Raw genomic sequence first — 21,087 nt, 5'->3', positions numbered from 1 at the left:
TGGGTTTCATACTGAGGGATGTGTGCAGGAACAGTAGGTGATCACATCCCCCCCACTGCAAGCAGAGAACAGCTAGTGACCCTGGTGGCCAAGGGGGTTTTAGGAAGGAAAGAGCACACAGCTGTCCGTACCAAGCCCTAAGCATACTCACTTGGTGTGGACGCAGAAGAGCTTGATCAGCACACCTGCGGCCGATTCGACAGCCCCAGCCCCCTGAGCACCTTCTGGAATAGAGACAAGAAATACAAAGTGGGCTGTAGCATGGGCTGCTGCACATGTCCTTAGGCCTCAAACTCTCAGGGAGCAAAGGCTCTGAGGTGGAGCACTCCCTTGTGCTCGTTCAGACCTCAGATATCAGTGAAACGGCTCTTAAAATCCCCTCACACTCTTTCGGACTCTGCCCCCGCTTTAAACAGCCTCCTGCCTGTGCGTTCACACCACACAGATTGCGTGGGAATGCTCCCTCCGTTCCCCCGAGCACCATGCCAGAGGGTGAAACAGAGGCATTAAGACGGATCCCAGTAGCAGTCACCCAGCGATTGTAAGCCCTGTGCCCTAGCCACCAGCCCATCCTCCTCCCTCAAATCTGGGCCACTCTAGGCAGGTCAGTATTGTTCTCCAGCACTGCCAGCTCCTCAAGGGAGTTTCTCACTAATATATTCCAGCTGTGTCGCCAGGAAGCAGCTCCCAGAGCTTCCTGGGAAACAAGGGCTGGCTGGCTGCCCCTCGTTGCTCACCTGTGCTCAAGCTGTCGCTTTCCTCTTCAGCTGGGAGGACCTCTGTGTGCCGCAGACGGCAGCGGCTCACTACCTGGATGCCGAAGCTCAGGACTGGGTGGGTGAGGAGGAACTCCGAGATGGAGCTGAAGTAAGCTCTGCCCTCCTCCTGGTTCTGCAAAAGCTCCATCACGTACAGGACCTGGAAGCAGAGCACCAGAAACACCCTGCAACAACCCAAGTCGCTGGGGCTTTGGCAGCAGACTGCCAGGTGTGGTCAGAGAGTTCTACAACAAAGTCAAACACCAGCCTTCCCCTTGTACCCAGGAGTAGCTCCCACACGACTTCCCAGAATGCCACACACAGCTTACCTGAGCCAGGAAAAGCTCTTTGGATCCAGGTGGCGAAATGTATGCTGGGGAGTGTAGTCCGCACAAGCTGCCCCTCTCTATTACAGAGGTACCCATCTAGGTATTTGTCACCCACCATCATGGGATCTAGATCTGGCTACAATATGTTCCATTTTTGCCAACTGCCAATGCAGCATCCCCACTGATGCCTATAGTTAGTGACCCACTATTAAGTTTTAATTAGCTTAACAAAACCTTACGTTCCACTGTCTAAATTCTGCCTGCTCCCCCCACCCCAGCAGCCTTCTTCAACAAAACGATCAGAGCGCATCCAGGCTTGCTACCCCAGCCCAGAACATCAGGACTCAAGTCCTGTGGAAGTTATAATTTCACAGACGGCATAGAAATCATGAAATTAGCCCAATACTGTGATTTTCCAGCAGCGGGGAGGTGGAAGCAGGAGGGTGGGTCAGGCGGGGGTGGCATGGTGCTATCCTGGGGAAGAGGAGGAAGCATGTCTTACCACATGGCACGGGCCGGTCCAGTTCAGGGCACTCTGCACTGAGCTCTGGCCCAGGCCACGCCTACTGCTTCCTGCCCAGCTGGCAGGGGGGCAGCACTGACAATGTGGCAATTAGGAGCCCCAGCCCGTCTTGTCCCACAGCAGCCCTTGAGAAGACACCCGGGGAGCGAAACCTGGGATCAATCCCCCACACCATAGCCACCCGCCCTGCCACTGCGTGCAGGAGCCTTGCCCTGGGGGGAGGGATTCTGGTCTCAGCTCCTCACCAGCCCATGCTGTCTCCTCTGGGTTGTGCTGGGGGGAGGAGGAAGGGGCTTCTAAATGCCACATTGTCAGTGCCATCCCTTTCTCCCTGCCAGCTGGACAGGAAGCAGCAGTGGCAGCCTGGCCACAGAGCTAGCGTGGCCCTGATCCCTGACTCAGCTTGGACCGGCTAGCGCCATGTGATGAGACAACTGACCTGCCACCTCCCCACTGCCCTCCAGAATGGGACCAGCCCACTAACTGCCCACTGGCAGCCATAGCCTTAGCAGGGATGTCTGCTTCCACCTCCTGGCTGCTGGAGAAATCCCGATATCCTATAAAACTCCAACATTCACCTGCAATGCTGCTGAGAGTGTTTTTAAAAAATCCATGACTGTCACAGGGCCCCAAAGTGGACACAGAGAGGGGAAGAAGAGAGCCCCTGTACTGGGCTACAGCACCACCAACCAGCAGGGTTTTCCATCTAGAAATCAAGGCCGCCCCTACCACCAGCATAACAGGCCAGGTCCACTGAGAACAAACCAGACCTCTCAAAGCAAAGCAGAGCCTCTGCTCTGAGATAGCTGTGCGGCTGCCAAGCAGTGGTTACTTGGCACTGCTCTCTCTGTCCTCCTAAAAGCAAGGAGCTTAAACACGAAAGAGAGCCAGTGTCTTTCCCTCCACCCTGTTACAGCAGAGTACATCTGATCCCCCATGCTGAGAGCCCTGCCACTAGACGGGTACCCTGGGGCGAGGGGTTAATGATAGACCAAGAGCGTATCTCTTGAGTCACCCGGCTTTAAGGAGCTTGGTCGAACCATTACAGCACTTGCGGGTCAGTTTCCTTTTCAAATGCCAGTTTTTACTTTAACACCAGCATTAATCCTGTGCCTCGCCCAAGGCTCCGTTGGGCCCAGTCAGCACCAGCAGAACCATTCTCCACCTTACGCTGAAATGGTACAGGCCAGCTTGGCTTCTTCTCAGCAGTGAGCGCAGCCAGCCCTGCCACAGTTGTGGTGGCTGCGCAGGAGTCCCGATCTCCCTGCACCCAGCGTGGCTGAAGCAGCCAGGAAAGTGGGAGCCACGTACTTTTCTCTGCACGTCACTCAGGATCAGGAATTCAGCAGAGAGGTCCAGGCAGGCTTTCAGACTCGGGGGAACACTCTTGGAACTGAAGATGTCAGGGGAAAAGCTGGGTTCCGCAACAAGAGAGAATACACAGAAGGCGAGAGCCATTAGCACAACAGAAAGCCTCTATGGCACAGCGTTCCAGCTTGACTACGAGCAGCTTAGCAAAGTGTCAGTCAGATGTTCCGCTGCCCCCAGTTACCGAAACGAGGAACCCCACGCAAACACGGGAGGGGAACTGGCAGAACAAAATCTACCCTAACTATGGGCCTAAAGTGTCTAAACCTGGGATTTAATTGGGGATGGGTCCTGCTTTTGAGCAGGGTTTTGGACTAGATGACCTCCTGAGGTCCCTTCCAACCCTGATATTCTATGATTCTATGATGCCAGGCTAGCAAGAGAAGGGATGCTGGGATCGTGTGGTAAAACACAGCCCTAGCAGCTGAGAGACCAGCTGGGCAAAGCGCACCGCTACCGGAGTAGAGGGTAACCATTCAGCACTCAGCTGTGTTCTACTCCGTGGGTCACAGGAGGGAGATGCCAAAGCTGGCTCTCGCGTCTGCATCCGCTGGAGCTGCTTCTAGGGCCATGATCCCCACGCAGACAGAATGCTTTGTGGGGGATGGAGCACACCGGATTGGGCAGCCATTCTCGGTGCTGGCTGGCTCCCCAGACAAGTCCTGAGCTGCCCAAGTAATACAACACTAAGCAGACAAAGCGACAGGGGAAGAGATGCTGGAACGCTTGCCACACTTGACCAAGTGAGCAGTCACTATTTACACAGACAAGCGTCCAATATGCAGGCTCCAGAATCCTTTCCTGGGACCCAGGGTACATCTGTGCTCTACAGACCTGAGCAAAGATGACAGAATAAAGCCGTTAAGGGTCAAACCCTGCAAGCCCGGCCGTGGGACACCCAGATCCATTTGGCACAGAGCTCATCACAGTACTGACATTAGCAGAGGCTGTCACATTCCTTTCAGTAACTATGCTAATTTGGCATAGGAAGAGGCTCCAGGTGGGACTAGAATAGACTCCATTGTAGCTCACTGACAGCCTCTTCCCCTGCAGAGTAATTATATTGCCAGGATCCTAATAGGTCCCTGAGTTCTGCTCGGACCTGTGGACTCTTCAGACTAAGCCCCACCTCTCAGAGACCTAGCTTACAGGTCTACATGTATCACTACTCACCGGACAGTTTGCAGACAGGTCCAAGAAACGGTGCACCACATCTTCAGCTCTCGGTTCTGATCTGCTCCAGTGATGAGAAATCTCCAGAAAGGAACCCTGAAGGCACAAGAGAGAAGTCTTGGGAAGGAATGCTGTCAGAAGGCGTAGCCCCTCCCTGCAAGTGCCTCCTGCAGGAACACTGCTCAGAGGCTGCTTGTGGCTAAACTTGGCCAGTAATGTCCCACACTCCCAGGGCAGTTTCTGCACCATGGACAGGTTACAACCGGGCACACCTTCTGAGGCCCTGCTCTCTAGGGAAGCAGTAAGACCCCAGCCAAATGTTAGAAAGGGTCAGAAGCAGGAACTATGATAGAAGCTTGAGACAGAGTAAGCCAGGCTAGGCTGACCAACAGCACTAGCCTGAATGTATCGTTCTACCTAGAAGCACTTTCATTGGTGAGTTCTCCACACTCAAGAACTGACTCTGGAAAAAGGACAATTCGTGCACTGCCTCACTGAGCCCCAACTACTCCCGGGTCAGAGAGAGCAACTCATTCCATACAGGATACTGTCCGCTTGCTGCTACAATAGCTGAGTACTGTGTGTGTAAATGCAATGCAATTACAAGGATCCTGTCTTAATGCATGGAGCTGAGGGTTTGCTATACCCTGTGGCTCAAAGTCCAGGACCAAGACTTACTCTGGGTCTTGTTTTTTGTGATTATCACAGAAGAGCAGGCAGGAGAGCGGCCTGCCGTCATGGGGCTTCCATTCATGCAGGCACCTAGGAGAGAACCAGAGAGAAGAGGGGACATGTACACCAAAACTACCAGAAATAGAAGGGCTCTGAACAATTCACAGCCTTCATTACTCAGTCACCAGTTTGAACTGAGCCCAAGTCAGCAGTGATCAAGAGTTATCACCCGATGGCAGTTTGCTGGCCTGTGTGAAACAAGTCCAGTTGGCAGTGGACAACGGACTCTGCCACAAAAAATACCACAATGATGGGCGTCTGCATGGAGCATCTAGAACCAGAAAGGATAATGGAGACTGAATGCCGCCACTCGGATTTCTGTGGCAGCAGGTCAGTAGAAGGATATTTGCTCTGTCAGTGCCTGTGCCGTCCCTGTTCTATGGACAGGACTTCTGTCTCCAGAGAGAGCCAGTGAACCTTTCACCAGCATTAAACTGATTCCCTGCCCTCCCCCATTTTTAGAAGTGCTGAGCACATCCTACAATACTCAGCAATTCTAAAATGCTCTGCAATGCTAGAGTGTTGTATAGACATTAGTCCTACAGGTCCTCCTCATGGTCTGAGAAGCAATCAGATAAGGAATCCCCAAGAGCTGAACTTCTCTGTCTCAGCCAGGGGACGCTCCAGTTGTACTCTGTTCCTTCTTTTCTGCTTCTTAAGTTACCTTGGCTCGTCTTGCCCCTCTATGTAGATCTGCCAGAATTTGACATAGCCATCATGGCTTGCTGTGGCCAAAACCGTCCCATCTGGAGAGAGCGCTCCCTCACTCAGGCACTAAAGAGGGAATAGGAAAGCAAATCAGCCATTCCATGTCTCCGCAGGAAAACAGAATTTAAATATAGAGAAAGTGTGATGGGTCAGGGTGCTAAAGATAAGTAAAAGTAACCAGGGGTTTATCCCCCCCCACAAAGAATCAACACGTTTCCACCCCAGGTAATAATCCCCTTTTCCAGACAGTGAGTTAAATATGCTGGGTTGTGCTCGTAGGCAACTGAGGCCCCCATCTGATGTCACTCCTTTCTTAAGAAATTCATATTAAGAGCACATTTAATTTTATTTCCAAATCTTTCGGATCTCTACTTCTAAGACCATTAACTTATACACAACAGCATCAACTCTGCGTTTCCTGCTTGTGCCAAGAGTTAAGTGGATAGAAATATACAAGTTTTTGAAACTAAACAGCCAAAATATTAAAATTGTCTCATCCCAAGCCTGTAATTCTGATCCAACCTAAACCTTTACACCAAAGAGTGTACTCACCGCTTAGCCTGATGGAAACTGCCAATGAAAACATGATAAGCAGCTTCCATATAATGAGAACACACCCAGGGAATGTTCAAACACTCATTACAAAAACTTCCCTGTGTTACTGACACTGAAAATGCATCACTTACCTGTAACTGGAGGTTTGTTGAGATGTGTGGTCCCTATATGTATTCCACACATGGATATGCATGTGCACCATGTGCCTAAGTCCAGAGATTTTTAGTAAGCAGTGTCCGTTGGTCTGCATAGTTGCAGTTCTCCTCATGCTCTGAACCAAGGATATAAAGGGCAGTGCAGACCAATGCCTCTCCAGTTCTTTCTCCCACCACAAATCCAGTTATGATCTGCAGCAGAGGGACAGAAGGCAGGTAGTGGAATACAGACAGTGACCATACAGCTTGAAGAACCTCCAGTTACAAGTAACCAACCTCCATTTCTTCTTGGAATGATGTTCCCTATGTGTATTCCACATGTGGGAAATTAGCAAGGGTAGTCATTCAGGAGGTAGGTGCGAGGAGACAGAAGTGATGGCTGATTGCAACACTGCTGTCCCCACAGCTGTATCTGTAGCAGAAGACTGGACCAAAGCATAATGGCCTGTGAAGGTGTGTAAGCAGCTCCAGGCAGCTGCCCTACATATCTTTAGTAGAGGTATGACTTGCAGAACTGCAACAGAGGTTGCTTGTGCTCAGGTGGCATGGACCCTCACCCCCTCTGGGGGTCAGGGAACGTGAGCTAGTTGGTAGCAAAGGATAAAGTAGCCAGAGATCCACTTAGAAAGTTTGCGCAGATACAGCTTGAACCCCAGAACCCTCTGTTATGGTAACTAAAAGACTAGGTGTCTAAGAGCTTTTGTTCTTTTCAGATAAAAGACCAGTGCTCTTCAGATGTTCAGAGAATGAAGGGTCCTCTCCTCATCAGAAGCATACGGTTTCAGAAAAAATGTTGATAAGTGGATGGTTTGACTCATGTGAAACTCTGAAATTGCTTTAGGGTGAATTGGTGGTGCGGGGGAGAGTGCAAAGAAAGACCTCCTCTTTATGGAAGGTGGTGTATGGTAGGCCTGCTCCCAGCTCATTGATACTTCTGGCTGATGTGATGGCAACTAGGAAGGCAACTTTCAGCAAGAAGTAGGACACAGCACATGTGACTGAAGGGACGTTTGGTGAGAGACGAAAGAATGAGGTTGCCGTCCCATTGAGGTGTTGGGCTTTACCAATGGTGAGAAGGATCTAAGAAATCGTTTCAGGAATCTAGTCATTGTGGGATGAGTGAAGTTAGTGTGGCTGTCGATAGGGGGATGAAAAGCACAGATTGCTCCGAAATGAATCTGCAGAGAACTAACAGAGAGACCCAAAGTCTTAAGGCAGTGGTTCTCAACCTATTTACCATTATGGGCTGCATATGCAGCTCTCTGTGTGTTATGTGGACCACATCCACACAATATATGCACTACCTGTATGGCCCTGAGGATGTCACATGGGCCACAGTTGTGTTTTGACTGGGCCGCAAGTGGCCTGTAAGCTAAGAACAAATGTTTTAAGGGTAAGTAGATATTCTAGAATAGCAGAAATCCCAGTGGACTCTGGAGATAACTGGTGTTGTGCCCAAGAGGAGAATCGCTCCCACTTGGCTGAATAGCATTTCCTGGTAGCACCCTTCCAGCTTTGGTTGAGGATGGATGTCCTGGAAAATGAACACTCTACATCTTGATGCCCATCCAAATACCAGGTCTTGAGTTGCAGTGGTCCCAGAATGGCGGCCTGGAAAGGTGCTGTTGTGTTGCATTAGCAGGCCCAGAAATGGTTGAATGTTGATGGGCGGACAGGCTGAAAGTCTCAGTAGGTCTGTGAATCAGAACAGTCTCTGCCAGTTGGGTGCAATAAGGATGACTTGAGCCCTGTTGTAACGGATTTTCCACAGGACCTGTGGTATGAATAGGATGGGAGGAAAAGCAGACCTGGAGTGATCCCTCCATTGTAGCAGAAGAGTCTCCCTTTGAGCCGCTGCCTAGCGCTGCCCTGGAGCAGTACTGGGGAAGTTTTTTGTTCACCTGTGAGGCCTAAGATGGCATTTTCCAGCAGGTGAAGACTTTGTTCAGGACTGAATTGTGACTCTCCCATTCCTGGTCTGTGGAAAAATGTCTGCTGTTAGGGAGTTCTGCAGCCCTTGTAAACATGCTTCAGAAAGGACTACGAGATATCTGATACCTCAATTCCAGAGGTTAACGGTCTACATACAGAAGGAGGGATCTTGTCCCCCCTTGCTTGTTTATATAGAAAACAGTCACCATATTGTCCGACATTGTCTGGATGTGCCGAGATCGGAAGAGTTGGAGGGAAGTGTTGCAGGCCCGATGGACAACTCTGAGTTCCAGGAAACTGATATGGATCTTGGACTCCTGAGAGGTCCACAAGCCATGTGCAGTATGATCTTTCATATGAGCTCCACAACCTAAGAGGGAGGCATCGATAAAGATAGTCACTTTGGGTATTGGTGTGGGGAAGGAGCCCCTACTCAAACTTTCTCCGGCATTGTCTGCCAGATGAGAGAGGCCAGAATTGTTCCTTTGGCATTGTTGATGACTTTTTCTGGTGAGTAGATGGACTGAAGCCAGGTTTGCAGCCAATGGAGATGGAGCCTGGCAAATGGCATCTCGTATGCGCATGAGGCCATGCGGCTGAGAAGGGAAAGGGCAAGTTCTGACTGGAGTCTAAGAGTGACCTCTTGTACAAGATCGCCCCATGGCATGGAATCTCTCGATAGGTAGACAGGCACTTGTAGTCGAGTCCAAGGTTGCTCATATGAAGTTTATGGACCTTGTGGGGTCAAAGTGGACTTTTCATGGTTGACACAAATTCCTATGGAAGTTAGTAGCTGGAGCAGGAATTGGTTGATAAACTGGATTTCCTTGTACAATCTGCTTGTCAGAAACCAGCTGCTGAGGAATGGGAAGATGGTAAACTGGTTTCTCCTCATCCAAGCTGCCACCACTGAAAAGACTTTTGTAAAGACTCTGGGTGTGGTAGCTAGCCAGAATGGAAGAGCTCTGACTTGATAATGGACTTGACAAAGGAAGAACTTGAGGACCCTTCTGAGGGATGAGGGAACGTCTATGTGAAATTATGCATCTTCCATGTCAAGAGCCGCGAATCAGGTGCCGTCTTCCAGAGAGGGGATCATTGATGCCATCTAGAATTTTAGATAATTATAGTTAGTTGGCATAGAGGTTAGGAGTCTATTTCAGCAGTGGGTGGATGAAGTTCTGTGGCCTGCAATGTGCAGGAGTTCAGACTAGATGATCATGATGGTCCCTTCTGGCCTTAGAGTCTGTGAGTCAAGAATTAGCCTCCATCCCCCATTCTTTTTGGGGACTAAGAAGTATGGGGAGTAGAATCTTTTCCCTTCAAGTTGAGACGGAACTCCTCTGTGGCTCCCTGGTGGAGAAGAGAGTCCCCTTCTTGACACAGAATTTCCTTGTGAGACTGGTCCCTGAAAATGGACCAGGAAGAGGTTGACAAACTCAATCAGATGTCTGGTAGTGAATAATTTCTAGCACACATTTGTCTGTTAAAGCTGTCCAGTGTGGGCAAATTGGATAAGGAAGCCTCCAAAAAACTGAGGGACAGGATGAAGTGGCATCAATAAAGGGATGTGGGTCGAAACAGTCCCATCAAAATAAATCCCTTGGCTGTGGGTTAGAGTGAGCTGTGGCAATAGATGTTGCAGGAGCAGTGTACCTGGACCTTTGAACCTCTATTGTTTGATTGATGATTCCTGGGAGCATTAGTAGTAAAATTGTTGAGGTGTCTTGCGCTGTGATACTGCCTCTTCAGAGCAGGTGTACAGCTATCCAGAGAACAAAACATTGTCCTCAAGTCCTTCAGAGTGTGGAAGGAATCATCCGTCTTATCACTGAACAGGTTAACTATATCAAAGGGCAGATCTCGAATGGTACTCTGCACCTTTCTAGGGAAACCTGAGCATTGTAACCAGGAATCGTTCCTCAAGACAATGGCTGTAACAATCTCTCTGGATGCTGTGTCCACAGCATCTACTGCAGCCTGTAGAGTGTTTTGGCCACTAATTTTCCTTCATCAAGCAAGGACTGGAACTGAGTTCTATTTTCCTGAGGGAGTGTTTCTTTAAAATCCAACAATGTTGCATAATTAGTGAAGTTGTATTTAGCTAGAAGGGCCTGATCATTTGAAATTCTAAATTGGAGAAAGGCAGAGAAGACCGTTCTCCCTAGGAGGTTGAGCTGTATGACAGGCACCTTGTCCAAGGGTGCAGTTTTGGGGGTCTCATAAAAATAAAGGGAAGGGTAACCACCTTTCTGTATACAGTGCTATAAAATCCCTCCTGGCCAGAGGCAGAACCCTTTCACCTGTAAAGGGTTAAGAAGCTAAGATAACCTCCCTGGCACCTGACCAAAATGACGAATGAGGAGACAAGATACTTTCAAAGCTGGAGGGGGGGACACAAAGGGTGTCTGTCTGTCTGTGTGATGCTTTTGCCGGGAACAGATCAGGAATGCAATCTCAGAAACTCTGTTAATTTAGTAAGTAATCTAGCTAGAAATGCGTTCGATTTCTTTTTGTTAAATGGCTGCTAAAATAAGCTGTGCTGAATGGAATGGATATTCCTGTTTTTGTGTCTTTTTGTAACTTAAGGTTTTGCCTAGAGGGATACTCTATGTTTTGAATCTGATTACCCTGTAAGGTATTTACCATCCTGATTTTACAGAGATGGTTCTCTTACCTTTTCTTTAATTAAAATTCTTTTAAGAACCTGATTGATTTTTCATTGTTCTTAAGATCCAAGAGTTTGGGTCTGTGTTCACCTGTACAAATTGGTGAGGATTTTTATCAAGCCTTCCCCAGGAAAGGGGGTGTAGGGCTTGGGGGGAAGGCGTCTCCAAATGGGCTCTTTCCCTGTTCTTTGTTTAACACGCTTGGTGGTGGCAGCATAGGGTTCAAGGACAAGGCAAAGTTTGTACCTCGGGGAAGTTTTTAACCTAAGCTGGTAAGAATAAGCTTAAGGGGTCTTTCATGCAGGTCCCCAGATCTGTACCCTAGAGTTCAGAGTGACAGGGGTGTTGACAGGGGTGTTGCAGCCTGGATCTTTTGGTGACTCCCTGTGCCATCACAGAATTTGAGAATAGAAACTCTGCCTCCGCTTAGATGGAACAAAGTAGAGCTTCTCAACCCTCTTTGGGGTAGGAGCACAGAAAGCAGAAGTGTGCCACACTGTTCTAGCTGGATCCATGATGGCCTCGTTAACTGGGAGGGTTGCTCAACTGGGACCCGTGGATTGCAAGATGTCCAGCAATCTACATAGGGGCTCCTCAACTTCTTCAAGCTGCATTTGGAGCTCAGACACCACCCTTTGAAGGAGTTCCTGATATTGCCTGTACGTGTCAGATGGAGATGGGGTAACTGCCTCATCTGGGGAAGTTGATGAAGTTGCTCCCAGAACAGTTGAACTAGTCGGATCCGGTTCAACTTTGTCTTCCGCAAACTCTGATGGGGCCAGTAGGTGCTGACCAAGAAATGGCAAGTAAGGCTCATGTAGTGATCCCAGCTGCCTAGAGCAGAGATCCTACAGGAACCAATAACGCCAGCATGAAGGATCAGCCAGCTGAGGAGGATCCCATGGCACTGGGTACCACCTGTCTCTTGCAAAGTCATCTGATCGGCAAACAGAACCCTCATCTCCTAGGGCTTCTGTCCAGCCCCGTTTCTGAATGGCAGGCTAGGGGCTCTTCTGGAACCTCTGACTCATCAGATGAAAAAGCTGAATCCTAAGCTACCAGCGAAGCTGACAATACCAATGGCTGGGTACTCAGGCTCGCGGGTGGGAAAGGAGAGCGGCTCTATGTCCTCAGAATAGCTTCTTCCATGGGAAGAACTGCGTGTCTGAATAAAGAGGAAATGGGAGTGAGGACAGGGGAGAGCAAAAATGTCCTTTGGGGAAACGTAGGTCTCAGACTGCCCCAGGGTACAGGGTGAGTCACTTGGTGGAGCCATTGGATCCAGTGCTTCTCTGGTCACAGTGGAAGTCGGATCCCTCTGGGGACATGATGATATTGGCACATAGTCTGATCTGGATGTTGAAGGGACCAGCGTGGGATGTCTATCTTTAGTTTGCACACTGGACCCAGAACCGACGGATGTGTGCTCCTTTGTGCAACTTTCTCCTGCTGAGGAGATTTACTCAGGACTAAATCTTTAGGACCCCTGCGTGAGGGGACTCCCCCGACTCTGAGGAGTCAAGGAGGGATCTCTTTTCTTCAGGTCAGCTCCGGAAGCAGAGAACTTGTCTCTATGCTTGTGAGAGTGCTCCTTACTCTCATGAGACACCTTCTCCTTAGGCTTAGAAGTCTTGTCCTCAACTCCCGAGCTTGCGCTTTGAAGGGCACTGCCTGCTCATTGAAGCTGACGTGGTGCGCGCGCGGGGGGGGTGGGTGGGGGGGTGTCTCCCCAGCTGGGATCTGCATGGGGTCTCATGGCCTTCTCCAGATGTTTAGTACGTCTTTGCTCTCGACCCTCATGAGTTCTGGGAGGGAATGAGCAGCCCATACTGCACTTAGCTGAGATGTGAGCCTAGTCTAGTCAGTAAAGGCAGTGTTGGTGTTCCTTGCTCATTGAAAAGGAGCTGGGGCAGAACACGCAATTCTTAAACCTTGGTACTCTGGGCCTAATCCTAGTCTCCTGGGAAGCATTTCCCTGAAGTGGGGGGAAAACAGCTACCGACCTACACTCATACTTAAGACTAAAAGAATACTGAAACTATTTACAATATTCACAGACTGAAGCAGTCAAAGTAAGCAGCTGTGGACGCAGAAGATTCTGACTCAGGCCATGCGGCAGTCAGAAGGAACTGGAGAGGTCCCGGTCTGCACCGCCCCTTATGCCCTCGGTTCAGAGCACAAGGAGAACAACTGCGCATGTGAGGACCAACGGACACGGCTTTCTAAAGATCTCAGGCACGTGGTGCGCGTGTGTACCCACGGGTGGAATACACATGGGGACCATCCCTCAAAGAAATTGTACAATTCTCATTTACTTTCCCCCAGTGATGCAATTTTATTTACTTTTCACCTTTCACTCAGTATGGAGAGTGAAACCAAACTCATTCATTGTTATTCCTTTCCAGATTCTAATGGTTTCACTCTCCATACTGAGTGAAAGGTGAAATGAGAGCAAAGACTTACTAAACATCTGGAGAAGGCCATGAGACCCCACACAGATCCCAGCTGGGGAGACACCCCCCCACACACGTCAGCCTCAATCAGCAGGCAGTGTCTTCTTCATTTCTCAGAAATAAGCTTTCCCAGTATAACTGCACCCACACTAGCAGTTGTACCAGCAAAACTATTCCCATATAGCTAAAACTGTACCTGGTGCTTAGACAACCCTTTAGAAATATCATGAATAGGATTTGTGAATCTTAAATTACACTCATGGTCTACGGATGGGTTTTTTGAAAGCACGTAAGTGACTTTCAATGGGAATGGCTCCCAAGTCATTCTGATACCTTTGAAAATCTTATATATGCACAATTACGAATGATGCACCTTATACACATTGACAGCAATCCCTTACAGTGTAATTAGTTTTCTGCATTCCTATAATTTCAGAAATTGACTGTAGTTTAATGGGAACTAAGCCCCATGTGATACAGAAGTCAGAGATGAAAGAGACCCTTTGATCCTATTCAGCTCCTTGCAAGGGTAGGACAAGGGTCCCCAAAGACCACATATAATGAAGTCTGCCAAACTGAGTTCATAACTTTTCCTATATGTACATTCTTATCCTTCCTGTTGTCATAGTTCCCCCATTCTGTCTGAGAAGGTGAAAGGTAAGTGTGAGAGCATCAGAAGAGATGCTGCTGTTGAGAAGGCAAAAGCCAAAGAGCCTGAATGCCTTTTTACACTCCCAGGGCAGCTGAGCTTTGAGGGTCTACCTGGTAAGTCGCACACTTCTAAGGTAATCACAGAGATCCACACAAAAGGACTAAGTACCATGCTCCACAAGAGCCATTGGGTAAATAATTTGTCCTTTGATTGTCTGCAGCAGCCAAAGCATTTATGGGCCAACACAGCATTTCTCCAGAGGTGGCTTTTGGCTGGTTTGGCTGTAACAAAAATTAACGTTGCTTTGAGATGCAGGCTCACCGGTCTCTCTCTCTGACATTTGCAGAACTGCCCATTAAGCCCGTAAGAAGAAACTGCAAGAAAATTGGACTCTCCTGAAAATGGCTGAGCCACTAAACACTGTCGTGTTTCAAGGAACGACTGTGTCCCCACCATATTGCTTGGTGACTCGCAGCCTCAAGCTGCAAACGAGCTTGTCCTGAAAGACAGACTATAGAAGTGACAGCCCAGCCTCTCCATTATGAAAGGCATGGCAGGTGTCTGTCTCCTGGAAGTTCCTGCTCCTACCAGCCCCACAGGCAATGCATATGAGGACCCAAGGGCATAAGGAGCTAAGGACATGATCACATCCCTGCTTGCCTTTGATTTCATCAAGCGATATGAATGTAGGTATTTATGTTGCAATGTTCAGTAATGCCAGACAGATGACTCAGCAGCTCGGCAGCGGCAGAGACGTTCATTCAACTTTAAGTCACCGACAGCAGCCCAGGGCTGCATCATCTTTATTTAAGGTGGGTAACAGTCCAACTCAGTAAGTTGAGGGAGCTAACGGTTCAAGATATGCCAAAGAGACTGAAAATGACATGGAGAGTGCTCCAGCGATCGGCTTTGGTGTGTCAGTGACTCGCCTGTCCCCACACTGCTCTTCTGAGAAGATCATCCACCAGAGGGAACCCAAGTTCCAGAGAGGACAGAGGGCTCTAGATAACAACAGGCAGTAGTGCTCTTACCGTGCTATGGCCTTTCACCACAATGAAGCCCTCTTTGATGTTAGTTACCTCCACTGGCCAGGAACTGTTGTTGGCTCGGATAATATCCAGATCCCAAACCTCTGCCTGGAGGAGAACAAGGAGAAATGAGTACATGTGCATGCCTGCAGGCCAGTGCCTGAAACCTCCCCAGCTCCTTTTAACAGTCACAGCTGCCATAAACCCTCTCGTCCAGCTGCCACCTCTGGCCAGTGCAGCACTGGGCCCCATGCAATATATTCACTCAGAACTACACAAACACAAAACAGCTTTTGGGCACAGCAATGATGCATCCAGCCTCATGCAGCAGCCTCAGAGGCCTAGGGGCAACAAAAGCTTGGTCATGTAGGGGAATCCAAGTTTGGTCCCATATCCCTGCGCTGTGCTCAGTGCCTGGAGAGCATCAGTCAGAAGAACCTATCAGCCTAGTGCAGGGACTCTGAAGAGGGTGCAGGGCAAGGGGACAATCCTCAGCACAGGTGCCCCTTATATAAGTTAGATGGTGCCCTCTGCCCTGACATCTGTGGTGGGCAAGACAACATCAGACTCAAGCAGCCCAGTTTTCTGAGTGCCCTGCGTGCATGGGCAGATTGCTCCTCCTCAGCACTGTGCATGGGGGCAGATTTGGACCCAGTGAAGCCCCAGTAGCCAAGCATTCAGTTCCTTTTCTGATTTTTCATTGCTGCTGTGACTGAAGAACCTGGAGATCAGCTAAACTAGGTACGACCTTGGAAATCAATCAGGTTTTGCAGCGTAACTAACTTGAGTGCTTAAGAAGGGTTCTTTTAGCAATGGGGACTTAACCACCATAGTACGTGGAAAAAGCAGAGACCAAAGCACAGGAATCAGAGAAAGACTGGCCTAGTCCATCCCATCCGGCCCACCAGGATTATTCTCTACTGTACATTTTACAGTTAGACAGCACTAGTAGTGTCCCAAGTGGCGGATTCCCACCCCTTTCCTTTGTAGCCTGATAACTTTCTGCTAGTGAAATGTTTCTCCAGATACGAAGCCTTTATTTTCCTAGTAACTTAATCCCGCTGTTTTTATTATGCTCTACGGGTCACTCATGCTCCTTCCTTGGCTTTCCCACCCCTCAACTATTATATTCCCTTCATTGCCAAGCTCTATGGATTTAGCTGTTTTAAAAGGACAGTGTCACGATGCCTCTCCACATACAGCCCAAAGCTGTATGTGCTTTTTCGTTGCCCTACCACACTGCAGATCCGTGCTTTGCTTGCTGCCCTCTGCCATCCTAAGGGCCATTTGGTGTTGCTGCTTTCCAGAGGAATTCCTCTAGAGAGGAGGAGGTGTTTATTTTTCCCTTGATGTATTAGCTGCATTCCCCCACCCGCTTGTGTCTCACATTAATTTCTGCCTGTGTTTCTAGTCTCTCTAGCCCTAGATTAGTTCTCCGACATACTTCTCGTTCACAGCTTCTTCCCATTCCGTGCCATCTGTGCTTTTCACTGATGTGTGGGTTACTCCATCTATTAGATCAATGCTGAGCATGGTCCATAAGACCCTACCTAGCAGCAGACTGGAGATGAGACTCCTATCCAAGGAATCCACTCTGAGAGCTTCTCTACATGAACATTTAGTTTGCAGTAAGCGGGGGTGCGAACGTAACATGCACTAGTCTGCCACAGACTAACAATCCATGTGGACCCTGCTGACATACACAAACAGCTGGTTAATGTGCTTCCATCTAGTCCTGTTTCAAAGAGACCTAGATCAGGTGGAAAGTCTGGTTGAGTTTAGGAAGGGGTTTGAGCAGATTATGGAGCAAAGACATGAGGTATCTGAAGGGAAAAGCTCAGCCTTGCAGACGGAAGCAGGACTGGGGAATTCTGAGGGGAGACTGGGTGTGGAAAGTGGTCAGTGGAAGCATGTGACTAAAAGAACCAGGCAGAGGAAAAGACGGGCTAGTGAAGGAGAAATAGAGCTCAAGAATAGGTTTGCAGAGTTGGAAAATGAAGAAGGGGCTCAGCAGGTGGTCCCTGAAGGTGGAAGGGCAAGGAAGAAGAGAAGAGCAGCTAGTCCTATAGGAAAAGCAGAAGAGTTAATGGAGACTACACCAAATATGAGCCCCAGGAGGATACAGGATGGGTTAAGGAGGATGACAAGGGAGAATAGGAATGGAAAGAACTTGCAGCCAGAGGGAACAGTAGATAGACTGGAGAATAGCACCGTCACCAGGAAAAGGCAGGTCTATGTGATTGGGGACTCTTTACTGAGAAGAATAGACAGGCCTGTAACCAGAGCTGATCCAGAGAATAGGAGGATGTGCTGTCTTCCAGGTGCTAAGATACGGGATGTAGACCTGAGGTTGAAAAGGATTCTAAAGGGAGCAGGAAAGAATCCCCTAATTATCCTTCATATGGGAACAAATGATGCGGCTAGATTCTCACTGGAACGTATGAAGGGAGACTATGCTAGGCTGGGGAAGACGCTTAAGGAAATTGAGGCTCAGGTAATCTTTAGTGGGATTCTGCCTATTCTTAGAGAAGGGCAACAAAGGTGTGACAAGATTATGACTATCAACAGATGGCTCAGGCAGTGGTGCTATAAGGAGGGCTTTGGGATGTATGGCCACTGGGAGGCATTCATGGACAGAGGACAGTTCTCTCGGGATGGACTTCATCTGAGTAGGGAAGGAAATAGACTTCTAGGATGGAGGCTGGCACAACTGATTAAGAGAGCTTTAAACTAGGAATTAGGGGGAGATGGTTGGGAGATGTCCAGGTAATCTCCACGCCAGAATTTAGCATTGAGAGGGAAGAAAACGAAGTAAGAAAGGATACAGCCGTGGGTAGGAGAATATAGATAAGGAGGAAGGGCAGTGTGGATCCCAGTCTAATAGGTTATACTGGCTGTAGAATGACCGGGCCTAATCGGGTACAGAATGTGAGCGAGGCCAAACAGCAGGAATGAAGATGTTTGTACCCCAGTGCGCGGAGCCGGGTAACAAAATGGAGGAACTAGAGCTACTGGTGCAGGAAGTGAAACCAGCTATTCTAGGGAGAACAGAGACAGGGCGGAATAGTCGTCACGACTGGGCTACGGGTATTGAAGGGTCTGTGCTGTTTAGGAAAGACCGAAATAAAGGTAAAGGTGGTGGAGTAGCACTGTGTATCAATGATGAGGTAGAATGTAAAGAAATAAGAAGCAATGAAATGGATATGACTGAGTCCATCTAGGCAAAAATTATATTGGGGAAGAAAACTATTAGAGCCTCCTTTGGGATAGTGCTTGGGGTGTGCTATAGACCACTGGGATCTAATCTGGATATGGATAGAGCCCTTTTTAATGTTTTTAATAAAGTAAATACTAATGGAAACTGCGTGATCATGGGAGACTTTAACTTCCCAGATATAGACTGGAGGACGAGCGCTAGTAATAATAACAGGGCTCAGATTTTCCTAGATGCGATAGCTGATGGATTCCTTCAGCAAGTAGGTGCTGAACCGACTAGAGGGGATGCCACTTTAGAGTTGGTTTTGGTGAGTAGTGAGGACCTCATAGAAGAAATGGTTGTAGGGGATAATCTTGGCTCAAGTGATCATGTTCAAACTGAACAGAAGGATTAACAAAAATAAACCTGCAACTAGGGTTTTTGATTTCAAAAGGGCTGACTTTCAAAAATTAAGGAAATTAGTTAGGGAAGTGGATTGGTCTGAAGAATTTATGGATCTAAAGGTAGAGGAGGCCTGGGATTATTTTAAATCAAAGCTGCAGAAGTTATCGGAAGCCTGCATCCCAAGAAAGGGGAAAAATTCATAGGCAGGAGTTGTAGACCAAGCTGGATAAGCAAGCATCTCAGAGAGGTGATTAAGGAAAAGCAGAAAGCATACAGGGAGTGGAAGAAGGGAGGGATCAGCAAGGAAAGCTACCTTATTGAGGTCAGAACATGTAGGGATAAAGTGAGACAGGCTAAAAGTCAAGTAGAGTTGGACCTTGCAAAGGGAATTAAAACCAATAGTAAAAGGTTCCATAGCCATATAAATAAGAAGAAAATAAAGAAAGAAGAAGTGGGACCGCTAAACATTGAGGATGGAATGGAGGTCAAGGATAATCTAGGCATGGCCCAATATCTAAACAAATACTTTGCCTCAGTCTTTAATAAGACTAAAGAGGATCTTAGGGATAATGGAATCATGACAAATGGGAATGAGGATATGGAGGTAGACATTACCATATTTGAGGTAGAAGCGAAACTCAAACAGCTTAATGGGACTAAATCGGGGGGCCCAGATAATCTTCATCCAAGAATATTAAAGGAATTGGCACATGAAATTGCAATCCCATTAGCAAGAATTTTTAATGAATCTGTAAACTCAGGGGTTGTACCGTATGATTGGAGAATTGCTAACATAGTTCCTATTTTTAAGAAAGGGAAAAAAAGTGATCCGGGTAATTATAGGCCTGTTAGTTTGACATCTATAGTATGCAAGGTCTTGGAAAAAAATTTTGAAGGAGAAGGTAGTTAAGGACATTGAAGTCAATGGTAAATGGGACAAAATACAACATGGTTTTACAAAAGGTAGATCGTGCCAAACCAACCTGATCTCCTTCTTTGAGAAAGTAAGAGATTTTTTAGACAAAGGAAACGCAGTGGATCTAATTTGCCTAGATTTCAGTAAGGCATTTGATACCGTGCCACATGCGGAATTATTAGTTAAATTGGATAAGGTGGGGATCAATAGGAAAATTGAAAGGTGGATAAGGAATTGGTTAAAGGGGAGACTACAACGGGTCCTACTGAAAGGTGAACTGTCAGGCTGGAGGGAGGTTACCAGTGCAGTTCCTCAAGGATCGGTTTTGGGACCAATCTTATTTCATCTTTTTATTACTGACCTTGGCACAAAAAGTGGGAGTGTGCTAATAAAGTTTGTGGATGATACAAAGCTGGGCGGTATTGCCAATTTAGAGAAGGACAGGGATATCCTACAGGAGGATCTGAATGACCTTGTAAACTGGAGTAATAGTAATACGATGAAATTTAATAGTGAGAAGTATAAGGTTATGCATTTAGGGATTAATAACAAGAATTTTAGTTATAAGCTAGGGATGCATCAATTAGAAGTAACGGAGGAGGAAAAGGACCTTGGGGTATTGGTTGATCATAGGATGATTGTGAGCCACCAATGTAATATGGCCGTGAAAAAAGCGAATGCGGTCTTGGGATGCATCAGGCAAGGTATTTCCAGTAGAGATAAGGAGGTTTTAGTACCGTTATACAAGGCACTGGTGAGACCTCACCTGGAATACTGTATGCAGTTCTGGTCTCCCATGTTTAAGAAGGATAAATTCAAACTGGAACAGGTACAGAGAAGGGCTAATAGGATGATCCGAGGAATGGATATAACCTTGTCACTGCAGTGCTTGAGAGTCTCTCAACAAGCACATAGTGAATTTATTCTCAATGCTTCTGTGAGGCAGGAAAGTGTTATCCCTATTTACAGATGGGAAACTGAGGCCTAGAGGCCAAGATTTTCAGAAGTGACCTGCTGCAATTGTGGGAGCCTCAAGTTTTGGGTGTCTAACTTGACACACTTTAAAAGGGCCTGATTTTCAAATGGCAGGTGCGCAGGACTTTCTGAAAATCAAGTCCTTTCAGAGTGTCTTAAAGCACTTAAGAATTTAGGCACCCCAAATGACTGGGTACTTCTGAAACTCTTGTCCAGAGAGATTAAGCATCTGGCCCAGATCTGAGAGGTGTGAACTGAAGCCACATCTTCTGAGACTCAGAGCAGGGCCTCATCCACAAGATCATCCTTCCTTATTCACCACACACTGTTCACTTTCTGCTGTGCACAGGGGGCGCTGGGGGCTCCAGCCTCATTCACTGCACAGCCATACCTCATTCACTGTCTCATCTGGGCACTCAGCAGGCAGAGAAATGCAATCATGTAATTTAATGTACCCTGCTAACCCATATTCACAGGGAAAAGTTAGTCTGGGCATTTCCTGACTTCTGAACCCTTCGCTTTGCAGTTTTAAGGCTCTTTGAACATGGTCTTTGGCTCAT

At 47.9% G+C, this 21,087-nt stretch overlaps 1 protein-coding gene across 3 annotated transcripts in view; it reads right to left on the bottom strand.

Annotated features, from left to right (window-relative positions):
* Window positions 1–21,087, bottom strand: part of EDC4 (enhancer of mRNA decapping 4) — a 55,464-nt gene that overhangs the window by 21,877 nt on the left and 12,500 nt on the right. Inside the window, exons 7-13 of one of the 3 annotated variants that reach the window (XM_073307245.2) lie at window positions 15,039–15,143; window positions 5,548–5,657; window positions 4,830–4,913; window positions 4,152–4,268; window positions 2,922–3,024; window positions 738–918; window positions 152–224 (exon numbers count right to left, since the gene is read on the bottom strand). In XM_073307245.2, the coding sequence (XP_073163346.2) occupies window positions 152–224; window positions 738–918; window positions 2,922–3,024; window positions 4,152–4,268; window positions 4,830–4,913; window positions 5,548–5,657; window positions 15,039–15,143 (773 nt within the window). The remainder of the gene's footprint in view (window positions 1–151; window positions 225–737; window positions 919–2,921; window positions 3,025–4,151; window positions 4,269–4,829; window positions 4,914–5,547; window positions 5,658–15,038; window positions 15,144–21,087) is intronic. The other 2 variants (XM_073307246.2, XM_073307248.2) reach the window with 2 other exon arrangements.

The sequence above is a fragment of the Lepidochelys kempii genome, chromosome 12 (assembly GCF_965140285.1).
Source record: "Lepidochelys kempii isolate rLepKem1 chromosome 12, rLepKem1.hap1, whole genome shotgun sequence".
NCBI lineage: Eukaryota > Metazoa > Chordata > Testudines > Cheloniidae > Lepidochelys > Lepidochelys kempii.
This window is presented reverse-complemented; position numbering and strand designations above follow the sequence as displayed.